This window comes from Amblyraja radiata, chromosome 33, assembly GCF_010909765.2.
Source record: "Amblyraja radiata isolate CabotCenter1 chromosome 33, sAmbRad1.1.pri, whole genome shotgun sequence".
NCBI classification, from domain to species: Eukaryota; Metazoa; Chordata; class Chondrichthyes; order Rajiformes; family Rajidae; genus Amblyraja; species Amblyraja radiata.
In genome coordinates this window covers 12,080,328-12,106,189 of record NC_045988.1, presented here as the reverse complement: position 1 = coordinate 12,106,189, position 25,862 = coordinate 12,080,328, and the positions used below count along the sequence as shown (strand labels likewise).

Genomic DNA, 25,862 nt, shown 5'->3' with positions numbered 1-25,862 from the left:
GAGGAAGAGTCAGTGTATTGCATGGAGCAGACCAGCCCTGCTGCCTTTGTGCAACATGGAGTCTTCCTCTCATTTCATAATTGGCAGTGTACCTAAGGCACTTAACTGAGAGCAACTTAATTGATGAATGATTTGGACGGTTAAATTCTAGTTTAGTTTAGAGATACAACGTGGAAACAGGCCCTTCGGCCCACCGAGTACATGCCGACCAGCGATCACTCCATACACTAGTACTATCCAACATGCTAGGGACAATTTATAATTTTTACCAAAACCAAATAACCTATAAACCTGTACATCCTTTGGGAGGAAACCGGAGCACCCGGAGAAAACCCACGCGGCCACAGGGAGAAGGTTCAAACTTCATACAGGCAGCACCTGTGGTCAGGATTGAACCCATGTCTCTGGCGCTGTAAGGCTGCAACTCTACCACTGCGCCACTGGGCTTTAATTTGTCTAGGATTATGCAAGTTTTGTCGGGGAACGCAAAACGACCTCCAAACTTTTCCTCGGACATCTTCCCGAGAAGTGTTTGTTTGAATCATTGAGTTTCATGCTCACTTCTTCATAGACAGTTCAAAATCCACTTCAGGTCTTGAGAAAGTAATCCAGAACTGTTCTAAGGTGCTGTTTTCACAGAGACATTGGCAAGTTGAGGTGCATAATAAGGACATCACATCTCTGGGCTATATGATTCAATATAATTAAATGCATGAAAATGCTTTGACCATAGCTGTATTCAGGGCTCAGAGTTATTGACAGAATGCACTCCTAAAGGAACCAATTGATGTTTGCATTTGTGCAACACTTAGGATTGCGGCATTAAATGTGTGTGTGTTGCTTGAGATACTTACCGAATACACCGCTTCATTGCCGTCATTGTGCACCAGGGGATGTCTGTCAGAGGCTGCACAAAGCAAGAATACATGGAGATTAAAATTAAACGGGATCCTCAATATTATAGAGACACAAGAAACTGCAGGTGCTAGTTTACAAAAAACATACAAAGCGCTGGAGTAACTTAGGCAGCATCTCTAGAGAATATGGATTGGTGTAATTTGGGTCAGGAACCATCTTCACACTGAAGAAGGATTCCAACCCAAAATCTTCCTACACCATTGGAGCAACTCTGGCTCAGGCAGCCAGTTACCCCAGCACTTTGTGTCTTTTTTTCCTGAACATTATAAGTAGGTGCATGGAATACAAGAACAAGGATGCTATAGCTAAATAACCCAGGCAGAGTACTGTGTGCAATTCTAAATACTACCATTTGGGAAGATGTGGGGATTGAGGAGAGGATGCAGAGATGTTCTCAACTGGTACTGGTAATGGGGAACCTCCGGCATGTGGAAAGACAAGAAAGACTGGGATTGTTTTCTTCTGAGCAACTAAAAGGAGCAGGGTAATGAAGACATTCAATGTTTTGTTGTCAAAGGAGAAAGTGTTTAAAGGACACCGATTTAAGATTTTTAAAAAAGACGATGGGAGAATTTTCTTACACAGCTTGTTATTATGATCTGGAATGTATTCCCTGAAAGAGAGGCATAAACAGATTCTGCAATAAGGTGACTGCATGTGTACTGGAGTATAGAGTTGCTATGAGCTTCGTACAAATGTAGGGGTTTGGGTCGATTTGGATGGTACTTTAAAAACATCTGGCACAAGCACAGTGGGCCAAATGGTCTTCCTCTATATAATGAAAGCAGCACAATACTATGCCACACAAACCTCTACCTGTTTCTCATCATTCAACCCTATCAGCATTTTCAACTATTCCTGTATGGTACTCCTATCCCCTTAGATGTACTTACACTTATTGCCTCGAACACTCCGTGCAGACAGTTCACATTCTTGTCACAAGTCTGAAGAAGAGTCCTGAGCTGAAATATCACCTATTCCTTTTCTCCAGAGATGCTGTCCGACCCACTGAGTTACTCCAGCATTTTTTGTGTCTATCTTCACATTCTTAGCACCAGATGCTTCAATTTCCATTGAATTCACTGCAGATTTATCTATGATTACTTTAGATGCATGGGTTCTGGTGCTGCTGCTGATGGATATAGTCGAGAAGGCTCTTGATTAAACTCCTGGACAATCATGTGTGGACACTCGCCAATTTCAGTAGCAGAAATAGACACAAAGTGCTGGTAATTCAGCTGGTCAGGCAGCATTTATGGAGAAAATGGATGTGACACTTGAGGTTGGGACTCATCTTCGGACCAACTATAGAGTAGAGAGTGGGGAAAAAAATCTCCGCAGCAGGTCTGGGCTTATGATGCCACCTGTTGAATGGATCGCTGAGAGGTATCAAGACCACAAATAAAGATGGAAATGGAATGGGAAGGAGAACAGAGAGGGAATCTGCTCGTAAGAAGTCAGAATCTCGTGGGAGGACATTAGGAATGGCGTTGAAAGAAAGTTGCTGCAATAGAATCACAGACAGGACAGGAATACTTCTCACTTTGGTAAGTTCGGGGTTTGTTCTGGACTGTTAGAGAATAAACAGCGATGGCGATGAAGATGGTGGAGGCAACACTTGCAAAGATGAAACCACTTAACCCTGCAATATCCAGAGACACAAAAGTCTTCCCCACTGTGATTAAAAAAAGAGAAAGAGAAAGAAAATTTAAATTATGCAGCACAACAGAAAAAAAATCCACACAACTGGCTTTGATATTCCTTTGAAAGTATTCAAAGTTTCGACCCATCCTATTTCTGCAGTTTTCTGCAGTGCTTCCATTGTTGAGAACTTTCTTCCTGTTCTTTCCCTATTTTCAATGTCTCCTTTCGCAGCTCCATGCCTTCTGCTGCCAAGGTTTTAAGCAATGGAGTTCATTCCTTCAACCACCTTTCTCTGTCTGCCTTCATTCCTATAAAATAGTTCCTAAAAATCCTTCTCTTTGGCAACGTTTGAGCTTACCCATCTCAATACGTGACTTGGTGTCAAATTTTCTTTAATATTCCTGAGAAATATCTCGGGACAGTTGACCAGATTAAGAATGATAAATGCTGGGGAATTAGTATGAATGGCCACGGAGAATTAAAAATGGTACAATCAAAATATACAATTTTCACCAAAGCCAAATTAACCTACAAACTTGTACATCATTGGAGTGTGGGAGGAAACCAGAGCACCCGGAGAAAACCCACGAGGTCACGGGGAGAAAGTCCAAACTCCTTACGGACAGCACCTGTGGTCAGGATCGAACCCTGGTCTCTGGCGCTGTGAGGCAGCAACTCTACAGCTGCGTCACCATGCCCCGCCTGTAGTTGAGTTCATTCTCAGCAGCTGCACCACACCCCTGCAGGATTATCGGTGCAGTATGGGCTGTTTCCAGGGACACATACTGAGTCATAGAGTCATACACTGTGGAAACAGGCTCTTCAGCACAACTTGCCCACACCGGCCAACACGTCCCAGCTACACTAGTCCCACCTGCCTGCAATTGGTCCACATCCCTCCAAACCTTGTCCTATCCATGTACCTGCCTAACTGTTTCTTAGACGTTGGGATAGTCCCAGCCTCAACTACCTCCTCTGGCAGCTTGTTCCATACACCCACCACCCTTTGTGTGAAAAGGTTACCCCTCAGATTCCTATTAAATCTTCTCCCCTTCACCTAGAACCTATGTTCTCTGGTCCTCGTTTTTGCTACTCAGGGCAAGAGAGTCTGTGCACCTACCCGATCTATTTATCTGATGATTTTATGCACCTCTATAAGATCCCACCTCATCCTCCTGTGCTCCAAGGAGTAGAGGCCCAGCCTACTCAACCTCTCCCTATAGCTCAGACCCTCTAGTCCTGGCAACATTGCAAATCTTCTCTGAACCCTTTCAAGCTTGACAATATATTTCCTATAACATGGTGACCAGAACTGAACACAATACACTAAATGCATCTCATACAACTGCAACATGACCTCCCAACTTCTATACTCAATGGTAGGCCAATAGAGGCCTACCATTCACTGTGTAGGTCCTGCCCTTGTTCGAAGTCCCCAAAATGCAACACCTTACATTTCTCTGTATTAAATTCCAACCCCATTCCACAGCCCACGTGGTCAATTGATCCAGATCCTGCTGCGATCTTTCACAACCATCTTCACTATCTGCAAAACCACCCACTTTGGTATCATCAGCAAACTTGCTAATCTTGCCCTGCCTGTTCTCATCCAAATCATTGATGTAGATGACAAACTCTTCTTCTTCTTCTGGAGAACCATCAACATGGTGAAAGATGTACAAAACCCATGGGTCGTCCAGAGCTATGAGTGTTCTGTGATCAAGTGCTGCAATCGGACACATACATGGTTAAGACTTTGTGCAGAGGGACAAACGAAAATTTGGATCAGTTATTGCTGAACGGACTGGGGAAGGACTGCAGTCGATGACATTTGTCATTGTGCACGAACCCATCTTTCAACTCATTTAACTCTTTGCTCACAGTTGCTGATAAATGATATCATACTAACATAACCTAACTGGAATAATGGTTTGTGATGAAAATATTGACTTAAAGGATTTGTATTATATGCGTTAGAAAAATTTATGAATAAACTAATAATAATAATAATAATAATAATAATAATAATAATAATAATAATAATAATAATAATAATAATAATAATAATAATAATATATTTTATTGTCAACATACTTATTTTGAGATTTGGTATGCAGCTTCCATCCGATGTCATAACTTAAATAACTAATAAAATTTAGATTTAGATATCCCGAGAACATGGTTTGTAAAACGAACATTACAACAGTAAAACAGTCAAAACAGTTCAAACAGACTAAAGTGCAGATGTGTCTGTGCGACGTGACCATCCGAGGGTGACAGTCCAGGGGGGATGGGGGGCACTTGGCAGGGCCAGTTCAGAGCAGCTATAGCTCTGGGAATGAAGCTGTTCCTGAGTCTGTAGGTTCGGGCGTAGAAGGCCTTGTAACGTCTGCCGGACGGAAGTAGTTCGAACAGTCCATTACAAGGGTGTGAGGAGTCTTTATGGATGCTGACGGCCTTCCTGAGGCACCGTGTGTGTTAGATGCCCTCCAAGGCTGGTAGCTGTGTCCCAATAATCCTCTGCGCTCTGTGGGCGACGTGCTGAAGAGCTCTCCTCTCCGCCTCCGTGCAGCTGAGATACCACACAGAGATGCCATACGTTAGTTTGCTCTTTGTGGTGTAGCAGTAGAACGTTATATTTTTGAAATTAAATATATTTTTGAAATTAAAATCTAGTTACTTTTGCTAAGGACTCACACTAAGGAAAAGGAATAAGTATGTTGTTTAGATTAGGTCAGATTGGAGATATCGCATAGAAACCGGCCCTTGAGATTGTGTCTACCGCTGATGATCAATCACCAGTTCACACTAGTTCTATGTTAGCCCACTCTCACATCCACTCCCCACAGTTAGGGGCAAGTTTTACGGAGGCCAATTAACCTACAAACTCACATGTCTTTGGGATGGGGGAGGAAACTGGAGCACCCAAAGGAAATTCCCACAGGAATTCCTCACAGGAAAAACGTACAAACATCACATAGACAGCAGCTGAGATCAGATTCAAACCTGGGTCCCTGACACTATGAGGCAGCCTGGTTATCAGCTGTGCCATTTTGCTGCCCTTGTGCAATGGGGATAGGGAGAATATAACTTGTTCTATAGCTGGTGTGTTTAACTTAATCCGAAGCAACTGTGCACCGGCCACTCTCAGCTGATGTCAATGCTCACAGGTTGAACAGTGAAAAAAGATACCCCTGCTGACCAGGATTAACGACAGAAGGCATGCAGTCAGCCTCACCAACGTTAATCTGAAAGCAAAACTTACTGTTGACATAGACAAAGGTGTCATCGCTCCCACATGTGTATTCCATCTTGGATTGATCAGTAGCCACCAAAGTGTTGCTGTCACTATATTCATTACCAAACTTGATCGGTTGATCACAGTCCATCTTGACACCATTCTTCACATCCTCAAATTCTGAAAGATAACAGTAATCTTGAAGACATTTTCATGGCTCTCTCTCTCTCTCTCTCTCCCTCTCTCTCCTTCTCTCTCTCCTTCTCTCTCTCCTTCCCCTCTCTCCCTCCCTCTCTCTCTCCCTCCCTCTCTCTCTCTCTCTCCCTCTCCCTCCCTCTCCCTCTCTCTCCCTCTCTCCCTCTCTCTCTCCCTCTCTCTCTCCCTCTCTTCCCTCTCTCTCCCTCCCTCTCTCTCCCCCTCTCTCTTTCTCTCTCTTCCTCTCTCTCCCACTCTCTCTTTCTCTCTCCCTCCCTCTCTCTCTCCCCTCTCTCTCTCCCCCTCTCTCTCTCTTTCTCTCCCTCTCCCTCTCTCTCCCTCCTTCTATCTCCCCTCTCTCTCTCCCCCCTCTCTCTCTCTCCACTCTCTCCCCCCCTCTCTCTCTCTCTCCCTCTCTCTCTCCCTCCCTCTCTCTCTATCCCTCTCTCTCTCTCTCCCCCTCTCCCCCTCTCCCTCCCTCTCTCTCCATCTCTCTTCCTCTCTCTCTCTGTGTCTCTCTCCCTCTCTCTTTCCCTCTCTCACTCACTCCCGCTCTCCCTCTCCCTCCCTCTCTCCCTCTCTCCCTCCCTCCCTCTCCCCCTCCCTCTCCCTCTCCCTCTCCCTCTCCCTCTCCCTCCCCCTCTCTCTCTCTCTTTCACTCCCTCTCTCTCCCTCCCTCTCTCTCCCTCCCTCTCTCTCCCTCTCCACCTCCCCCTCCCTCTCCCTTGCATATTCTCCCTGTGGCCACATGGATTTCCTCCGGGTGCTCCAGTTTCCCCCCACACACTAAACACGCAAGGTTTGTTGGTTAATTGGTTTTCGGTAAAATTGTAAATTGATCCTAGTGTGTCGGTTAGTGCTCGTGTACGGGGCGATTGCTGGTCGGCTCGGACTCAGTGGGGCGAAGGGCCTGTTTCCCCGCTGTATCTCTAAAGTCTAAAGTCCAAAGCTGCAACTGTGTCGAGGTGATTTGGAACTGGGAACATACATCTGTTACAGATGTTCTGAGCAACACAGCGGAATGCCTTGAACCCACCAGCTGTTTTAGTGTAAAATGATAACTCACTCATCTTCGTTGAAGCAGGGCCTGTAAATTGAAAAGAGACAAATTCAATGTTACACTCCTTGAACGAAAGACTTGGTTCAAAAAGTCAGAAACTTGAATGCACTGGTTAATGTTCTAAATTGGATCAGGTGTAATGAAGCCGCCCAAGATGCTTCATAGGAGCATTATCGCCAAGTCACACAATGATGCAGAATAAGGACAGTAGCACAGCGGTAGAGCTGCTGGCTGACAGCGCTACAGATCCAGGCTTGATCCTGACCTTGTGGAGTTTGTACGCTCGCCCTGTGACTGTGCGTTTCCACCGGGTGCTTTGGTTTCGTCCCACGTTCCAAAGATGTACAGGTTTGTAGGTTAATTGGCCTCTGTAAATTGTCCCTAGTGTGTGGGACATGGAATTAGTGTATGCGTGATGGATGGTCAGTGTTGACTCGATGGGCTGAAGGGCCTGTTTCCATGCTGTATCTTTATAATTGAAAAGTAAAACTAAGATGTGGAAACAAGAAACTGCAGGTGCTGGTTAACAAAACAAAAAGACACAAAAGTGACAGTGCTGGAGTAACAGCAGATCAGGCAGCTTCTATGGAGAAATGGATATGTGACGTTTTGGGTTAGGACCCTTCTTCAGACTTTTCTGAGTCCAAAGATGGGTCCTGATTTAAAATGTCACCTATCCATGTTCTCCAGAGATGCTGTATGACCAATTGAGTGACTCTGGCAATTTGTGTCTCTTCCTACAGAATAAGATGCTGGGTCAGATGATCAAAAGCTTGGTTGCAGATGTTGCTATTCAGGTGCATCTTAAAGGAAGGAGAGATAGTGAGACAGAAAGGGATTTCCAGAGCTTCGGGTCTCAGTCCTGAGGCATGGACACCCTCAGGCCGTGCAAGAACTAGCAAAGCTTTCTCAAAATTCATCACCTAATTCTATGGAAGAGCCTCTGCGCTGTATTCCCACATGCATGTGATAAATCTCTAAATAAGTTTCACAAGGTGCTGGAGTAATTCAGCAGGTCAGGCACAGATGCTGCCTGACCCATTGAGTTATCCCAGTTATTGGAGGAGCAGCACCTCATATTCCGCTTGGGCAGTTTGCACCCTAGTGGCATAAACATTGACTTCTCCAATTTCCGGTAGCTCTTGCTGTCTCCTCCCCTTCTCAGCTCTCCCTCAGCCCTCTGGCTCCTCCTCTTCCTTTCTCCTTTCATCTCCCCAACCCCCCCCCTCCCCCCCCCCCCCCCCACCCTACATCAGTCTGAAGAAGGGTTTCGGCCCGAAACGTTGCCTATTTCCTTCGCTCCATAGATGCTGCTGCACCCGCTGAGTTTCTCCAGCACTTTTGTCTACCTTTACATAATCCAGCAGGATCTCTTCTCTGGGCGGTCACTGTTTAAGAGACATATGTGTTTCCCTTTGTAATTTGTCGTGTGTGAGTATCTCTGGTGGGTGCCCATTTCAGTAGAATTAGACAAAATGTGTAGGAAGGATGTGCAGATGCTGGTTTAAACCGAAGATAGACACAGAAAGGTGGAGTAACTCCGTGGGTCATGCAGCATTTCTGGAGAAAAGGAATAGGTGACGATACCTATTCCTTCTCTCCAAAGATGCTGCCTGACCCACTGAGTTACTCCAGTTTTCTGTGTCTATCTTTGGTTCCTTCCTACACATTCTCTCTCGCACGGGCCTGATGGTGTTTGTAACAAACACAGGAAGCACTGCAACTACTTGCATCAACCTCATCTAAAGGCGCACAGAAACACAGCACCTCCACTCGCCTTGGAACACAGCACCTCCTTCTCTGTAGTAACATTAAAATCCTGGAGGTCCCAGTCTAACTTCACTTCCAACAGTCAGACTGCAGCAGTCCAAGGGGAGACTGCACCCTGACCATTATTAGGGGCATTAGTGAAGAACAATAAAGCCGATCTTGTTACTGATTCTGGCAATAGATCTAAATCAAATGTTCAACTTTTTGTAATCATCCTTGAGTTAGATAAGTTAGATGTGGACTACAGCGACAAGTATTTCAATATAAACCAGATTGATAGACAAAAGCTTTGGAATGCGTTGGGTGGAGTTGTTTGTTCCGACTGAACGTGGAGGCTCTTAACCCTTTCGCTCCTAACTGGTGGAATGGTGGGGAGCCTGCGTGAGGTGGCGGTGTGTGAAAGCCGCCCTCCGCGCCGCCCTGTGAGCAGACGGGAAGTCAGGGTGGAGCTCAGAGCAGAGCTTGGTGTTGCTTCAATGAATCTGGAGGAGTTCAGGCTGCCTTTACCTTACCACAAGCCGCTCCTGCATGATCTACTTACCAAGTATGTACTCGCTGAAGGAGAAGCTGCAGCTTACAGCAGGGTCTGCTGCAGTCCCACAAAACGAGCCAACATGCATATATCTCAAGGCTACCAATGATGGATTATAGATGCATGCCTTGCCATAACTCCATGACTCTGAGGCACATTAACACTGGTCTGGCGATGAAGGAGCAGCATCACCATTAACACTGGAATCAGCACCACACATAGGGTCAGCATCATTACGTAAAATTACCAGTCATAAGTGGGGTCACCAGCAACATACAGCATCATCGATGAGATGTAGGATCATCAATTATACAGTGTGTAGGATCATCAATGATACAGTGTGTAGGACCATCAATGATACAGTGTGTAGAATCATCAATGATACAGTGTGTAGAATCATCAATGATACAGTGTGTAGAATCATCAACGACATGTAGGACCATCAATTATACAGTGTGTAGGATCATCAATGATACAGTGTGTAGGACCATCAATGATACAGTGTGTAGGACCATCAATGATACAGTGTGTAGGATCATCAATGATACAGTGTGTAGAATCATCAATGATACAGTGTGTAGAATCATCAATGATACAGTGTGTAGGATCATCAATGATACAGTGTGTAGAATCATCAATGATACAGTGTGTAGAATCATCAATGATACAGTGTGTAGAATCATCAATGATACAGTGTGTAGGATCATCAATGATACAGTGTGTAGGATCATCAATGATACAGTGTGTAGGATCATCAATGATACAGTGTGTAGGATCATCAATGATACAGTGTGTAGGATTACCAGTGACATGCAACATTTTCCCCATCAAAGAGCTTTCCCTCTTTCTTACTCTGGAATAGTAAGTGTATTGGTTGAAATAGTTATTTTCACAAGATTGAATTTAAACCTATTGTTGGCGGTAATGATAGATGTTACATCTAGGACATTATTGTGACCCGAAAGGCAAATTAAAAGTTATATCAAGTTGCAAAGGTTGGATAATTTGGGGGGGGGGGGGGGGGGAAGGCAGAAGAATGTGGATGAGAAGGAAAGATAGATTAGCCGTGCTTGAATGACGGAGTAGACTCGATGGATCGGTCCAATGGTCTAATTCTGCTCCTACGACATATGAACTTATAATAAGACAAATACAACAAAAACAGAAGACATTGAAAATGCTCAACAGGTCAGGAAGCATCCGTGGAGAGAGATACAGAGTCAGTGGTTCAAGACAAAGACCATCTGTCAAAAATGAGAGATTTCCTGAAACTGAAATTTTTTTTTTTTCATATTTAAAGGCAGAAACAAACTTGTGAAAGAAGAAAACTGGAACATGGTGAGGAGATGCCACACATTAGGAGTGAATGGTGATAGAAAATAATGCTAAAAGTAACTAATGAAAATAATCAATAGATATTTAGACATTAAGGGTATGGAGGAATAGAGGGTTAAGGCAGGAAAGTAGCCTTGAGGTGAAAGGTTGTATTGAATTGGGGAGAGGGCATGAGTGTTGTTTCAAGAGAGAGTTAGATAGAGCTCTTAAAGATAGCGGAGTCAGGGGATATGAGGAGAAGGCAGGAACGGGGTACTGATTGTGGATGATCAGCCATGACCACATTGAATATGGCTCGAAGGGCCGAATGGCCTAATCCTACACCTATTGTCTATTGTCTACTTTACTCATGCTTCTGTCATTCATGTTCGTTTTGTTCTTATTGAGCAATGACATGCAAGCTGTTTAAAATAAAACCTGGAGCTGATCGGCCATGACATTATCGAACGATGGCCATGCTCGATGGGTCAGTTCATATAATCCTGTCGCATTTTTGTGTTTTTGTCAATGTGAATATTTCAAAATACAACTGATGCCTTTTGCCATCCTGTAGCAGGTCTACTCCCAGGGCTTTAGATGAGACATGCACCTGCAGAGTGAAGCAAGCACCTGTTGTAGTATGTAAAGCTCATTCCAATACACACTAACTGCCAAAGTTCATTCAGTGCTTTTATCTCAATCGTCTTCAAAACCTTGTGGAGCAGGTCATCATTTCCTGGGAATTTAGTGCCTTTCAGTCCCATTCATTTCTCTAAAATTATTTCTCACTATTGCTAATTTTATTCACTCTAGTTCTGGCGTTCTCCATTATTTCCGGGACTTCTTCTGTGAAGACAGACATAACATATTTGTCAAAATGTTCTGCCAGTTCCTTATTCCTCAGTGTAAAGTCTCACGCCCCAGATGGTAAAGTTACCACTTGTAAAAACAAAGAACTGCAGATGCTGATTAATGCACAAAAGGACACAAAGTGCTGGAGTAACTCAGCAGGTCAAATAGCATCTCTGGAGAATATGAATAGGTGATGCTTTGGGTCAAGACCCTTCTTCAGACCCTTCCTCCTGCATGTCTTGGTTTACTGAATTCCAAAGAGGCTGAATTCCAAATCTCCTTGACGTTTTCTAAGAATTTGCAATTACTGAGTATATTTTAAATTTTACAAATAAATTGCACACCTGTTTCCTGTTTCAAGCTTTGAAACTCATGTCTGGGCCTCTGTTTTTCTATATGTATGCTGATTTTGTTAAAGATCCCATCAAGCCTTATGTCAAGTGCTGGAGGAACTCAACGGATCAGGCAGCATCTATAAAGGGAAAGGACAGACGTCGTTTTGGGCTCCCTTTTTTAAACCCAACCAGGCCGGTGTTGCTTCAATGAATCTGGAGGAGTTCAGGCCGCCTTTACCTTACCACAAGCCGCTCCTGCATGACCTGCTGCGTTCTTCCAGCACTTTGCGTTTTTCTCAAGATTCCAGCACTTGCAGTTCCTTGCATCTCCATCCGGCCTTATGAACTCTGGCTCACTCACTTCCCAGCTGTTAAATGGGTTGAAACTTTTTCTCCGCCATCCACAAGATGATGTAGCTGACCAAATCCCTCCTTGTTAGAGAAAATCATTGGCCACCAGTTATTATTTTTCTCAAGTTACCCGAACACCCCCATATCATTGTCTGCCCCTTAGTTCACTGTGGCTGGAGGTGTGAGATCATGACAGCCATCATCCACACATGTGGTTAAAACTATCTCTTCAGATTAGTAATGGTTTATTTGTAGAGTCAAGTTCAATATTAACATTTTTCACATGGCTAAGAACTTTGCTCACCTGGCCATCACCGCCATTACACCATGCTGTTCCCAGAGCTCGGGTTTCCTAATTACCATTGAAGACTCTGTGGCTTGTAAAATTTTATTTTCATACTATAGTGTATGCACTGCCTAAAGATACAATGGGTGATTTCTGCACAGAATACAAAGTATAAGCAAGTGACATGGTTTTATTAAGCACAAATTCATATGTTCCCTGTTCATTCTTGCAATAGTATAACAAATGCACACATTTATGACTTCCATTTCCTCCGGTTTCTTATCCTCACGCAATAATAATCATTCAGTGTGTGGTCCAACTCTCTCCCTTTGTCCAGGCGTAGAAACGAGAAACTGCAGATGCAGGTTCACAAAAATGGACACAAAGTGCTGGAGTTACTCAATGGGTCAGTCAGCATCCCTGACGAACATGGAGAGAGGAGAACCTCTTCAAAGAAGGCATCCCAACCCGAAACATCACCTATCCATATTGTGTGGTCTGTTCTTTTGTGGTGTGATCTGTTCAGGAGAAGCCTGCCTGTGATTTCAAATGCCATTCAGTTGGGTCAATGAGGATATCAGCGAGTACACCAACACTGCCTGACTTCAACCAGGGCTAAGCAGCAGAATAGTGAAGAGTGCATGGTGGTTTAGATTGAGTCCTCTACCTCTGGAAATATTGATGAGATGTACAGGTAAAACGCAGTTTATTGTGTGTGGTACAAATACAAAGCAAAATAACACTGATCCACGATATCTGAAATAAAAACTTAAATTGTTGGAAATATTCATCAGGAAGGGAAATTATTTTATTAGGGCATCCTTTCAGTCTTAAAATGTATCTCGATAATTTTAAATCTGCTCCCTTTTTTTAAGTAGCTGCTATTAGCGAAGATTATGTTGTTACAATCCACAACAGACCTATCTTTTTATTTTTGTTAGTCCTATTTACCATCCCCTTTGCATCTTTCACCATTAATTAATCCTGCCTTTGATCCTATCGCAAATATTCCCTCCATTTCCCACTATCGATCTCTGTCACTATCCCACAATCTTCTCCGTTCTGCGGCAAAGGCACAATTCTTATCGTTGTTCTCCGATACAAACATCGTGGCTACAAAAGCAATGTTTCTCTTGAGATCACACCTTCCTCGGCCAACAATGGATCTACCGGGCAACCGGATCTGCCTGAGATCATTTGCAGGTGGTCCTGATTAATCCTGGTCTTTTCTTGCCTCCAGCTCTTCACCCTCCCCATCCCTCCACCCCCACCTTTCAGCCTGAAGAAGGGTCCCAACCCGAACCGTCACCCATTCTTTTTCTCCGATGCTTCCTGACCCGTTGAGTTACACCAGCACTTTATGTCTATCTTTGAAATGCGATTCAGCCTGAAATGTGAACTGTCAAGGGCTTGTCCCACTTGGGCGCCATTTGTGCGTCATTTATGCGACATCCTAAAAATTGGTCGGCGCGTCGTGACGCGCGCATGGTGCATGGTGCATGGTGCATGGTGCATGGTGCATGGTGCATGGTGCATGGTGCATGGTGACGCGTGGTGGCGTATGCAGTGAAGCGCGGTAATGCGCGGCACCCCAGGATTTTGTAGTGCTCAAAATCCTCGCTCGCCACCTGCGTGACGTATCTCTTGCGCACGTTGACGTACTGACGGCGCGCGTGTGGTGCGCGGTGACGCATGGTTACGCACGGTGACGCACGAACATTGCCTATGCTAATTTATTATGCGTCACCGTGCGTCAACGTCCGTAACTATGCGCCACCCCGACGCCGTCGGCGCGTCATTTGCGGGCCGCACCACGTGACCACCCGGTTATAAAGCGCTCATAGTTTTGAAATTTTTTCACTGGGAAAATCCTTGCCACGGAGATCGGACTAAGTACCAACGACATCACAAATGGCTCCCAAAAGAAGCAGGGCCCTCGAGAGCACTTGCCGCACGACTTTCATTGGCTATATTTAAGAGGGAGTTAGATGTGGCCCTTGAGGCTAAAGGGATCAGGGGGTATGGAGTGAAGGCAGGGATGGGATACTGAGTTGGATGATTAGCCATGATCATATTGAATGGCGGTGCAGGCTCGAAGGGTCGAATGACCTACTCCTGCACCTATTTTCTATGTTTCTATGTTTCTATGACTGCCGTACTGCTGGACAATTTTCGCGTGACAGTCGCTACCGACCTGTCGCGTAAATGTCACGCAAATGATGCCCAAGTGGGACAGGCCCTTTACTCTCCGAACTTGTGCCACACCTTCTGAGTACTTCCAGCATTTTCTCTTTTTATTAAATCCGCTAACATCTGCTCCTAAACACTATCTCGCCAGGAATCAGATCCTAATTGTTTAAAAACATGCTATTAAACTTTGAAATTGCAGTAACGAACAGATCGAAGAATCGTCTTTTTAATGAAACAGCAATGAACTTATTCCTTGCTCTTAACCTTCAGTTTGCTGTATTCCTGTCTGTCGCCTTGTTTGATTCCCTGGAACCAAAAGAGATGCAGTTAGCAAGTGCGATTCTGGAATCTGAGATATATATCATCTCCCAATGCCTCCATTCCCTGAATTTCCATGTGCCTATTCAAAAGCCTCTTGAATGCCACTATTGTATCTGATTCCACCACCACTCCTGGCAGGGCATTTCAGACACTCAACACCCACTGTGTGAAAAACATGCCCCACACATCTCACTTAAACCTTCCCTCCAAAGAAATACAGGTATATAGGTTAATTGGCTTGGTGTATGTGTAAAATTGTCCCTCGTGTGTTAATGAATGGGGATCGCTGGTCGGCGCGGACTCTGTGGGCCGAAGGGCCTGTTTCAGCGCTGTATCTCCAAACTAAACTAAACTAAACTAAACCAAACTCTGACTTTAAAAGCAATTTCCACCCTGTTTATTTTCTGGGTCATTCAAGAGTTGATTTGGAATTCCCTTCATGTTTATTCTCCTCATTGGCTTTAGTGCTCACTGAATACCTGCCCTGACCTTAAGCGGCATCACAGGCATATGCATGAGATATCTCTCACCAAGTCCATGACTTACTGAGTAAAGTGCACCAGTGGCATCATTCGGAATTAGCGCCTGTCGATCAAAAGCTGCACAGAAGGAGAGAGAACAGTCATTCACAAGAATAAAAAGTCTTCCATTTCTACAGCAAAACTGTGACAGTGATGGGACATGAGGTTCAACTACATTGATTCAACAGCAAAGAAGGCTCACCAATGTCCCAACCCCCTCAGAGGACAAAGGAAAATCAATGTGCCTCTTACCCATTTCTATAGATGCACCACAGATAACATCGTATTGGGTAGCATCACCATTTGTTTTCGGCAGCTTAAGACCACAGAGAGTCGTGGATGCAGCCCAGTCTATCAATCAAACCAGCCCCCCCCCCCCCCCTGCCCCCGCCATTGACTCCATCTATATTTCACTTACTACCTCATTATTTCTCCCTTATCCCATCGAGCAGAAGATACAAATGTTTGAAGGCATGTACCACCAAATCTTGCAACCTACGTCATTGTGGCCCTTACACTTTTATTTAAACATATATTCACTATGGCACTATATTTTGCACTCTGGTTATATCTCTCTTTGCACGACCTGATGTCCTTGCGTATGGCTTGATTTTACTCATGTGTGGAATCTTTTTACTGAAGATCGTACAAATAAAGTTTTCCATTCTATGTAAAACAAACCAACATCAATACCTTTGCTGTAATATTACCGTGGAGCCCCATTCCTGTCTTTAGACATTATATCTGGGCAAAATGTGTAAGAAAGAGCTGCAGATGCAGGTTTAAATCGAAGGTAGACACTAAATGCTGGAGTAAGTCAGCGGGTGAGGCAGCATCTCTGGAGAGAAGGAATGGGCGACATTTCAGGTCGAGAACCTTCATCAGTCTGAAGAAGGGTCTCGACCCAAAACTTCGCCCATTCCTCCTCTCCAGAGATGCTGCCTCACCCGCTTAGTTACTCCAGCATTTTGTGTCTACCTTATATCTGAGCGATCTCTGCAGCTCACCAGTAATAGCATCCACAATGTAGAATAGCATTTACTTGAGGTTGTTAATCTCCGTAGTCAAACAATGAATGTCAGAGTTTCGAGGTGCAGCGGCTTCTTATGTCCATTAAATTAAGAGTTACTGTGTCAAACGGTCAGACAAAACCGGCCAGTCCTACCTCGATGAATCTTGACTTTAGGTGGGGTGGCGACACAATAAACAGCCACAGCAATGAGAAATGTGGCGATAAGGTCACCAATCACAAGCCCCGCCATGGTCCCTGAATCAACTTCCACACAATTCCGACAAGCTGCAAAAAGGAGAGAACAGAGTAGATGAGAGATTAAATCTAAGGGCGGTATGGTGGAGCAGCCATAGAGTTGGCAGAGAACCAAGTTCGATCCTCTCCACGGGTGCTGTCTGTATGGAGTTTGTACATTCCAAGGTTAATTCCTGGGATGGCGGGACTGTCATATGCTGAGAGAATGGAGCGGCTGGGCTTGTACACTCTGGAGTTTAGAAGGATGAGAGGTGATCTCATTGAAACATATAAGATTGTTAAGAGCTAGATAGGGCTCTTAAAAATAGCGGAGAGTCAGGGGATATGGGGAGAAGGCAGGAACGGGGTACTGAGTGGGGATGATCAGCCATGATCACATTGAATGGCTCGAAGGGCCAGATGGCCTGCTCCTGCACCTATTGTCTATTGTCTATTGTCTTTTGTCTATTGTCCCCATGACCGCGTGGGTTATCTCCAGATGCTCCGGTTTCTTCCCACGCTCTAAAGGCGTACAGGTTTGTAGGTTAAGTGGCTTCAGCAAGTGTGCATATCCTAGTGTGTAGGATAATGCTAGTGTATGGGGATTGCTGGTCGGCGTGGACTCAGTGGGATGAAGGGCCTGTTTCTACGCTGTACCTCTTAACTAAACTATCTTTACTCTTCAAAACATATGTTAAACCAGTGAAAAAGAATAGATGCCACAACAAGCTGAAGGTGAATCACTACATGTTCTCTCCTCGTCCCTCGGAGGTACAGAACCTCACCAAGGCACCCAGGACATGTTGCTAACAATTGGTAAAAAGACCACCCTTAACGGCATTGATGTACAGAGTCGAAGAGTCAGGAAGTCATGTGGCAGCTTCAGATAACTTTGGTTAGGCCGCATTTGGAGCATTATGTGCAATTCTAGTCGCATCATTACAGGAAGGATGTGGTGGGGTTTGGATGCGATGCACAGACTTTAGCAGAATGCTGTCTGGATTAGAGGCTATTAACTATAAGGAGAGATTAGACAAACTTGCAATGTCTTTTCTGGAGCTTTGGCAGCTGAGGGGAGACCTGATGGAAGGTTATACAAGTGCGAGGGGCATTGATAGGGTAGACAGTAAGGCTCTTTTTTTCCCAGCGAAGAGATGTTAAATACTAGAGAGCTTTATGGTTAGAGAGGTAAAGTTTAAAGGAGATGTGCAGACGTTTTTTTACACAGTGTACCTGGAACACACTGCTGGGGGGGTAGTGGAAGTAGATATGAAAGTGGCACTAAAGAGGCTTTAATATGGGCAGATGGAAATGCAGGGAATGAATGAATATGGAACATGTGCAGGCACATTTAATGTGGCATCGTGTTGTGCACAGACGCTGCGGGCCGAAGGGCCTGTTCTTGTGCTGTACTGTTCCATGTTCTATGTTCTTCATTCGAGGTTGTTGACCCTCATGGAGGAAATTGGAGGTTAATCCTTGGCTGACACTGAGGTGCTCGCTGTGTAACTCACTGTTATATGCCACCTCACTGTTACCCAGGTTGAGCTCGGCTAATTCAACACATTGGACAAAAACTAGAACATTGATCATGAGTTTCATCTGTCAATACCCAAGGGGAAAAGAAGAAGTGGTGATTTTATCTGAAGAAGGGTCTCGATCTGAAATGTCACCCATTCCTTCCCTCCAGAGATGCTGCCTGTCCCGTTGAGTTACTCCAGCTTTTTATGTCTATCTTCGGTTTAAATCAGCATCTGCAGTTCCTTCATACACAAACAAACCTTTTCGTGTCAGTATGACTAACAGCGTTATTGCTTGTGCAGTTTGCCTCATACGTTTGTAGGACTGATTAGATAGTTTCTCCACAGACACAACACGATCCTGAGGGGTCAACTGGTCCACTCCATTTTAAGGCATTCATGACATTTGTTGGTTAACTGGTTCAATAAATATTGGCTGTCCTTAATAGCATTGAATCCAGCATCTTGTTGAATTAGAGGTCAGTTGTAAGCCTAAGGCACAGCTGAGGTCTGGAGCCCATTGTGAGGACAGTAAGTTTTCTTATCTTCCAGAAAACTTCCAGAAAGTTCCTGGCCCGAAATGTCACTTACCCATGTCCTTCAGAGATGCTGCCTGACCCACTGAGTCACCCCAGCACTTTGGTTTTGTTTTGTAAACCAGCATCCTGTGACCAGGTTTCTCTTTCTGAAGGGTATAAATGAACTAGGTGGGTTTTTATAACTATCCAGTGGCTTCAAACTCATCGCTTTAATAGTGTGTGTTTTCTTAATCTAAAGTTTTTAATTTTAGAAATGTTCTCATGTACATGATAAATGATTTTCATAAATGACTCTCATGTAAATTCCTGTACTCCCGTGGTTTGATAGTCTGGGCTCCTACGTTAGGGGCCTGTCCCACTGTACGAGGTAATTCAAGAGCTCTCCCGTGATTATAAAAAAAAATCAAACTCGTGGTAAACACGTAGAATGTAAGTAGCGGGTATGTTGGAGCACGGGGACGTCACTTAGCGGCTCCTAACGCTAACGGCAGGTACTCGGGAAACGTGGTAAGCTCGTGAAGACTCGTGAACATTTTTCAACCTCGTACAGTGGGACAGGCCCTTAACGTGTTGAAAAATGTCCACGAGAGCCCCGAGTACCTACGAGCAGCTATTGCCGTAATTCTCCGAGTTCGAATCAGGGGAAACTCGGGAGAACTCTTGAATTAGCTCGTACAGTGGGACAGGCCCTTTACCAGTCAGGTAGCATGACCACCTTGTGGCAGACACTGTCGAAAGTTAGAAGAGATCGGCACAGCGGTGCAGTGGAAGAGTTGCTGCCTGGTGACAACGCCAGAGACCTGGGTTCAAATCTGACTACGGGGGCTGTCTAAACGGAGTTTGTACATTCTCCCTGTGACCGTGTGGGTTTTCTCCAAGTGCTTCGGTTTCCTCCCACACTCCAAAGACCTACAGGTTTGTAGGTTAATTGCCTTCTGTAAATTGTCCCTGGTGTGTAGGGTTGAAGTAGTGTACAGGGTGATCGTTGGTCGGCGCGGACCCTGGTCGGTGGGTTGAAAGGCCTGTTTCCACGCTGTATCTCTAAACTAAACTAAACTAAAAAAAGAGACTTTGTAACGTGTAACTTACCTCTGATGAAGACGAAGGTAGAATCTGAGGAAACGGAGGAATCGGAGCAGCCGTATGTCGCTGTGTCTGCATCAGTCCGTATTGTTCGTGAGGAGGAGGAGGACGTTTCCTTGACACCTCCGCGGTAAACGATTGTTACATTCGCATTGTTCTTGCACTGGAGTTGGAGAGTTGATCCACTGGGTATGATCGCTAAGAAAGGACAGAATGAGTTGCATCTCCACAGCACCTTTCATCACCTCATGGAGCCTCAAAGCGCAGCACATTGCCAATGTGGTCACTGTCCCAATGTAGGAAACATGGTGACTAACATGCCAACAATTATTTCTCTGGGCTCCGGTTTCTCATTCCTTTTCCTCAACTAATCAACCTCTCTGCCAACCTCCTCCCTCCTCACCCACCCCAGCCTGAGACTGGTCATCAAATCGGCAAGTGTAAGAGCAATGGCACAATAGGCGGTCTGAAACGCAAGGCCATAAGATGCAATCATTGTCCTTGTGCTTCAAGCCTGGAAGAAATTCAAGAGATTTATATCCAAAGGGGAGCAGAACAACTCCTTGCTTCATGAGCTCTACCCATACTACAGTTTTGGTCTCCTAATCTGAGGAAAGACATTCTTGCCATAGAGGGAGTACAGAGAAGGTTCACCAGACTGATTCCTGGGATGTCAGGACTTTCATATGAAGAAAGACTGGATAGACTCGGCTTGTACTCGCTAGAATTTAGAAGATTGAGGGGGGATCTTATAGAAACTTGCACAATTCTTAAGGGGTTGGACAGGCTAGATGCAGGAAGATTGTTCCCGATGTTGGGGAAGTCCAGAACAAGGGGTCACAGTTTAAGGATAAGGGAAAAATCTTTTAGGACCGAGATTAGGAAAACATTTTTCACACAGAGAGTGGTGAATCTCTGGAATTCTCTGCCACAGGTAGTTGAGGCCAGTTCATTAGCTATATTTAAGAGGGAGTTAGATGTGGCCCTTGTGGCTAAAGGGATTAGGGGGTATGGAGAGAAGGCAGGTACAGGATGCTGAATTGGATGATCAGCTATAATCATATTGAATGGCGGTGCAGGCTCGAAGGGCCGAATGGCCTACTCCTGCACCTATTTTCTATGTTTCTATGTTTCTTTATGATACTGAAAATATCACTTACTTATCTTTGCCTCGCTGATCCCTGAAAATAACAGAAATAGAAAATGAGTCATGGGTCACAGTTCACAACCTTGAGTGAATAGCGTATACTTTACACTATCTCCATGAGAACAATGTGACCATCTTTCAGATCAATGTATTAGCTGGGTAAGGATGCCACATGTTCCACCCCTTGAGGTTTTATACCAATTGGTGAGGAGAGTATTCAATTGACACCCATATTTCCATCTCCCGTACCACTTCCTCCCCCACGACATCCCACTCCCTACCCAACTTTTCTTTGGCACAACTGCTGAAAATCTGCACATTTTATTTCACTCTTTGAGAACGGCAGGGGAGAAAATCCAAGCAATTGCATAACCTATTTTCTCAAATTAATTGATGAGAAATTACCGGAGCCTTTGATTAAGGTTTGAGGGACTGAAGTGTGAGAATGGACCAGCATGAATCTGCAAAGGGTCATGTTAGAGGACATTGACTAAACACTTTTCAGAGTTAACTGAACTGGTAGTCAGGCAATGCCAATATATGTGGTTTATGTGGATGAGTAGAAGTCTTTTGATAAGAGATTGTGAGCCAAAATCTAAGCGTATGGAACTTAAGACGATTTATAGAGCTGGCTAAGTGGTAAAGAGAAATCAAATGGGCAGGATTTGTCTGTGTTAGAACTTCATCAATTTATGGACTGTTTATGAACTGTTAATCACGGGAAAGAAATACAATTGTATAAAACAAAGTGGCTTTTAAAGCAGTGTAGAAAGAACCAACGTAATTATGAATAACAAATACTAATCTGAAATGGTCGCGTGAATTACTTGTAAATGAATTTAAACAGGCAAATTAATGATAGATTTTATTGTATAGAATTCATTTTTCTAAATGGTGAGAAATCCAAAAATCCAAAAGTCAGGTCCAAATAGACTGGTGTAGGATAGAATAAAAAATTAACAAAATAGTGTAATGAGATATTGGTCCAAATATTGGGGGAGGCATAACATGGGGGAATTTAGACTCCAACTGTGCAAATGTCCAGTTAGCTTGTTCTCAGTGTATTATCTTTCCTCCTGGATAATACACCATGGTGAACAAGTGTGGGCATTGAATAGACCATTGTGCAGATTACCAGAACAATATCGAGTCTAACGGTTAAATGGCGAGAATGGATGACAGATTTTCCTGGAATTCAGAAAGTGTATAAATGACCATCGGTGCTGGTTAGACTTTAATATTAAACTAAGATTAATTTAGTTGTAACATTTAAAATCAAGGGCTATGAGGAAAAGAGAGGCATATGGAATCACACCATGTTCCTGTTATACCTTAGTGAAAGGTACAACATGCTTGGATAGAGTGGATGTGGAGAGGATGTTTCCACTAGTGGGAGAGTCTAGGACTAGAGGTCATAGCCTCAGGAATAAAGGATGTTCCTTTAGGAAGGAGATGAGAAGGAATTTCTTCAGTTAGAGGGTGATGAATCTGTGGAATTCTTTGCCGCAAAAGGCTGTGGAGGCCGTCAATGGATATTTTTAAGGCAGAGGTAGATAGATTCTTGATTAGTACGTGTGTCAGGGGTTATGGGGAGAAGGCAGGGGAATTGGTTTAGGAGGGAGAGATAGATTAGCCACAATTGAATGGTGAAGTAGACTTGATGGGCATAATTCTGCACCTATTCCGTATGACCTATTGATCCAGGAGCTACATGATCTTTACTCGGAAATCCTTAACTTCTTAAGTGTTTGGGACACTGCGCTAGTGACTGTAAAGCAATGGTGCAGTGTATCTGACACCTAGTTTAGTTCCCTTACATGTACTATGTGAATATAACAAACATTTCACTGCCATGATTGTTTGATGATTAGATCATATTTCAGTTGTAACACCAAACTAAATACAAGGTTGCTCTTTGAAATTTCTGTACGGTGCGGGAGTATTGAATGTCATTTAGCTGCTTATTTGTGACTTTTACACCATAATGTTAACATTACATCCCGTAAATTTATGGGTGCACAGAATGAATGATGTGAACATCATGCAGAGCAGCAGAGCAGCACAATCAACGTGGTTGAAAGAGAAATGCCAACCAGCAACAACGGGCGAAGGGATAATGTTCTTCGGCTCCTTTCATTCAAGATGTCGCAATGTGTAATAGCATCAATGAGGGACTTCAGAAGAGAGTCAGTGCTGCAATGCAGCAAAATCATTAAAGAATATTTTAAGGTGACAAAACAACTTCAAATGTCGAAATAAGTTCATTACGGAAAGATTGAACCATCGCTTTTCAATGAAAGTTGGCACGCAAGCAATAGATTAACCCTTTCCCTACGGGATACCTGGCTGGTAACGAGCTGGGTTTATCTGAAGGCGGGTGAAAGGACCTCGCTTGGTCGCCGCGTTGGAAGTCGAAGGTGGAGATTAGAGGCTGATACGTGAGCGCTAACTGACTTTATCAACCAATCAGCCGTCAGCTGTTCTTATCAGTGGTTTCTCTGATAAATATATTTAAAAGCAGCAACAGTCAAACCCTCCTTCGCAAAAAGAAGTGAATGAGTTCAAGTCTTCATTTCGAGCAAATAAATTGTCAACTTATTGAAAAGTTAGATGCTAATGAAAGATTTATAATCCAGTCCTGTCATGGCCTCTGGAGGTCCCAGAGTCAATGAAATACAAAGCAAATATATAGACATGATGTTCGAAATAAAGCAGGCAATTTCAGTACAACAAAGTCCCAAGTACATTCATGCGACAATGACGAGGGATTTTTTTTAACACGATGCTCGTTGAGGAATACTTATTGTCAAGAAGGTGGAGGAGATTCCATTTCCAAAAGGTCATGGAATCTTTTAACCACATCATTGTGGACTAAAAGAGTCAAGAGTGTTTAATTGTATTACATACCGACAACTGAACAATGAAATTCTAACTGTAACAGTATAATAGGCTTGTAAACACAACACACAGCTTTCAAATTTCAAATGTCACTAGAAACGGGAATAGTGCCGGAGGATTGGCGTACTGCGCATGTTGTTCCATTGTTTAAAAAGGGGTCTAAGAGTAAACCTAGCAATTATAGACCTGTTAGTTTGACGTCAATGGTGGGCAAATTAATGGAAAGAATACTTAGAGATAATATATATAAGCATCTGGATAAACAGGGTCTGATTAGGAACAGTCAACATGGATTTGTGCCTGGAAGGTCATGTTTAACTAATCTTCTTGAATTTTTTGAAGATGTTACTCGGGAAATTGATGAGGGTAAAGCAGTGGATGTTGTGTATATGGACTTCAGTAAGGCCTTTGACAAGGTTCCTCATGGAAGGTTGGTTAAGAAGGTTCAATGGTTGGGTATTAATGGTGGAGTAGCAAGATGGATTCAACAGTGGCTGAATGGGAGATGCCAGAGAGTAATGGTGGATGGTTGTTTGTCAGGTTGGAGGCCAGTGACGAGTGGGGTGCCACAGGGATCTGTGTTGGGTCCACTGTTGTTTGTCATGTACATCAATGATCTGGACGATGGTGTGGTAAATTGGATTAGTAAGTATGCAGATGATACTAAGATAGGTGGGGTTGCGGGTAATGAAGTAGAGTTTCAAAGTCTACAGAGAGATTTATGCCAGTTGGAAGAGTGGGCTGAAAGATGGCAGATGGAGTTTAATGCTGATAAGTGTGAGGTGCTACATCTTGGCAGGACAAATCAAAATAGGACGTACATGGTAAATGGTAGGGAATTGAAGAATGTAGGTGAACAGAGGGATCTGGGAATAACTGTGCACAGTTCCCTGAAAGTGGAATCTCATGTAGATAGGGTGGTAAAGAAAGCTTTTGGTGTGCTGGCCTTTATAAATCAGAGCATTGAGTATAGAAGTTGGGATGTAATGTTAAAATTGTACAAGGCATTGGTGAGGCCAATTCTGGAGTATGGTGTGCAATTTTGGTCGCCTAATTATAGGAAGGATGTCAACAAAATAGAGAGAGTACAGAGGAGATTTACTAGAATGTTGCCTGGGTTTCAGCAACTAAGTTACAGAGAAAGGTTGAACAAGTTAGGGCTTTATTCTTTGGAGCGCAGAAGGTTAAGGGGGGACTTGATAGAGGTTTTTAAAATGATGAGAGGGATAGACAGAGTTGACGTGGAAAAGCTTTTCCCACTGAGAGTAGGGAAGATTCAAACAAGGGGACATGACTTGAGAATTAAGGGACTGAAGTTTAGGGGTAACATGAGGGGGAACTTCTTTACTCAGAGAGTGGTAGCTGTGTGGAATGAGCTTCCAGTGAAGGTGGTGGAGGCAGGTTCGTTTTTATCATTTAAAAATAAATTGGATAGTTATATGGATGGGAAAGGAATGGAGGGTTATGGTCTGAGCGCAGGTATATGGGACTAGGGGAGATTATGTGTTCGGCACGGACTAGAAGGGTCGAGATGGTCGAGATAAGTTTCCGTGCTGTAATTGTTATATGGTTATATGGTTATATAATAAACAACGATTCAATAACCACAATGCTGGTGCAAAAGAAAGCCCAAAGTCATTAGTGCAACAGTTGATAAAATTTCATAGCTGGGCTTAGTGTGTGTACTGCAATGTAGTGAAGTCAGATTACTGCTACAGCAATAAGAGAGTGCCTCCAAAAGGAGATGACACTGCGGCACAGTGGCGCAGCAGGTAGAGCTGCTGCCGCACAGCGCAAGAGACCTGGGTCCGATCCTCACCTCGGGTGCCGTCTATGCAGAGTTTGCACGTTCGCCCCGTGACCACATAGGCTTCCTCCCACATCGCAAAAACGTGCGGGTCT

At 44.0% G+C, this 25,862-nt stretch overlaps 1 protein-coding gene across 2 annotated transcripts in view; it reads right to left on the bottom strand.

Annotated features, from left to right (window-relative positions):
• Positions 1 to 25,862, bottom strand: part of LOC116991245 (T-cell surface glycoprotein CD3 delta chain-like) — a 45,191-nt gene that overhangs the window by 884 nt on the left and 18,445 nt on the right. The window contains exons 3-7 of one of the 2 annotated variants that reach the window (XM_033049704.1): positions 21,076 to 21,096; positions 19,922 to 20,113; positions 16,693 to 16,824; positions 15,553 to 15,605; positions 14,563 to 14,991 (exon numbers count right to left, since the gene is read on the bottom strand). In XM_033049704.1, coding sequence (XP_032905595.1) covers positions 14,932 to 14,991; positions 15,553 to 15,605; positions 16,693 to 16,824; positions 19,922 to 20,113; positions 21,076 to 21,096 — 458 coding nt within the window. In that variant the 3' untranslated portion in view covers positions 14,563 to 14,931. Of the gene's footprint in view, positions 1 to 854; positions 908 to 2,461; positions 2,594 to 5,827; positions 5,981 to 7,061; positions 7,083 to 14,562; positions 14,992 to 15,552; positions 15,606 to 16,692; positions 16,825 to 19,921; positions 20,114 to 21,075; positions 21,097 to 25,862 lie in introns of those variants that run through there. The other variant, XM_033049706.1, reaches the window with a different exon arrangement.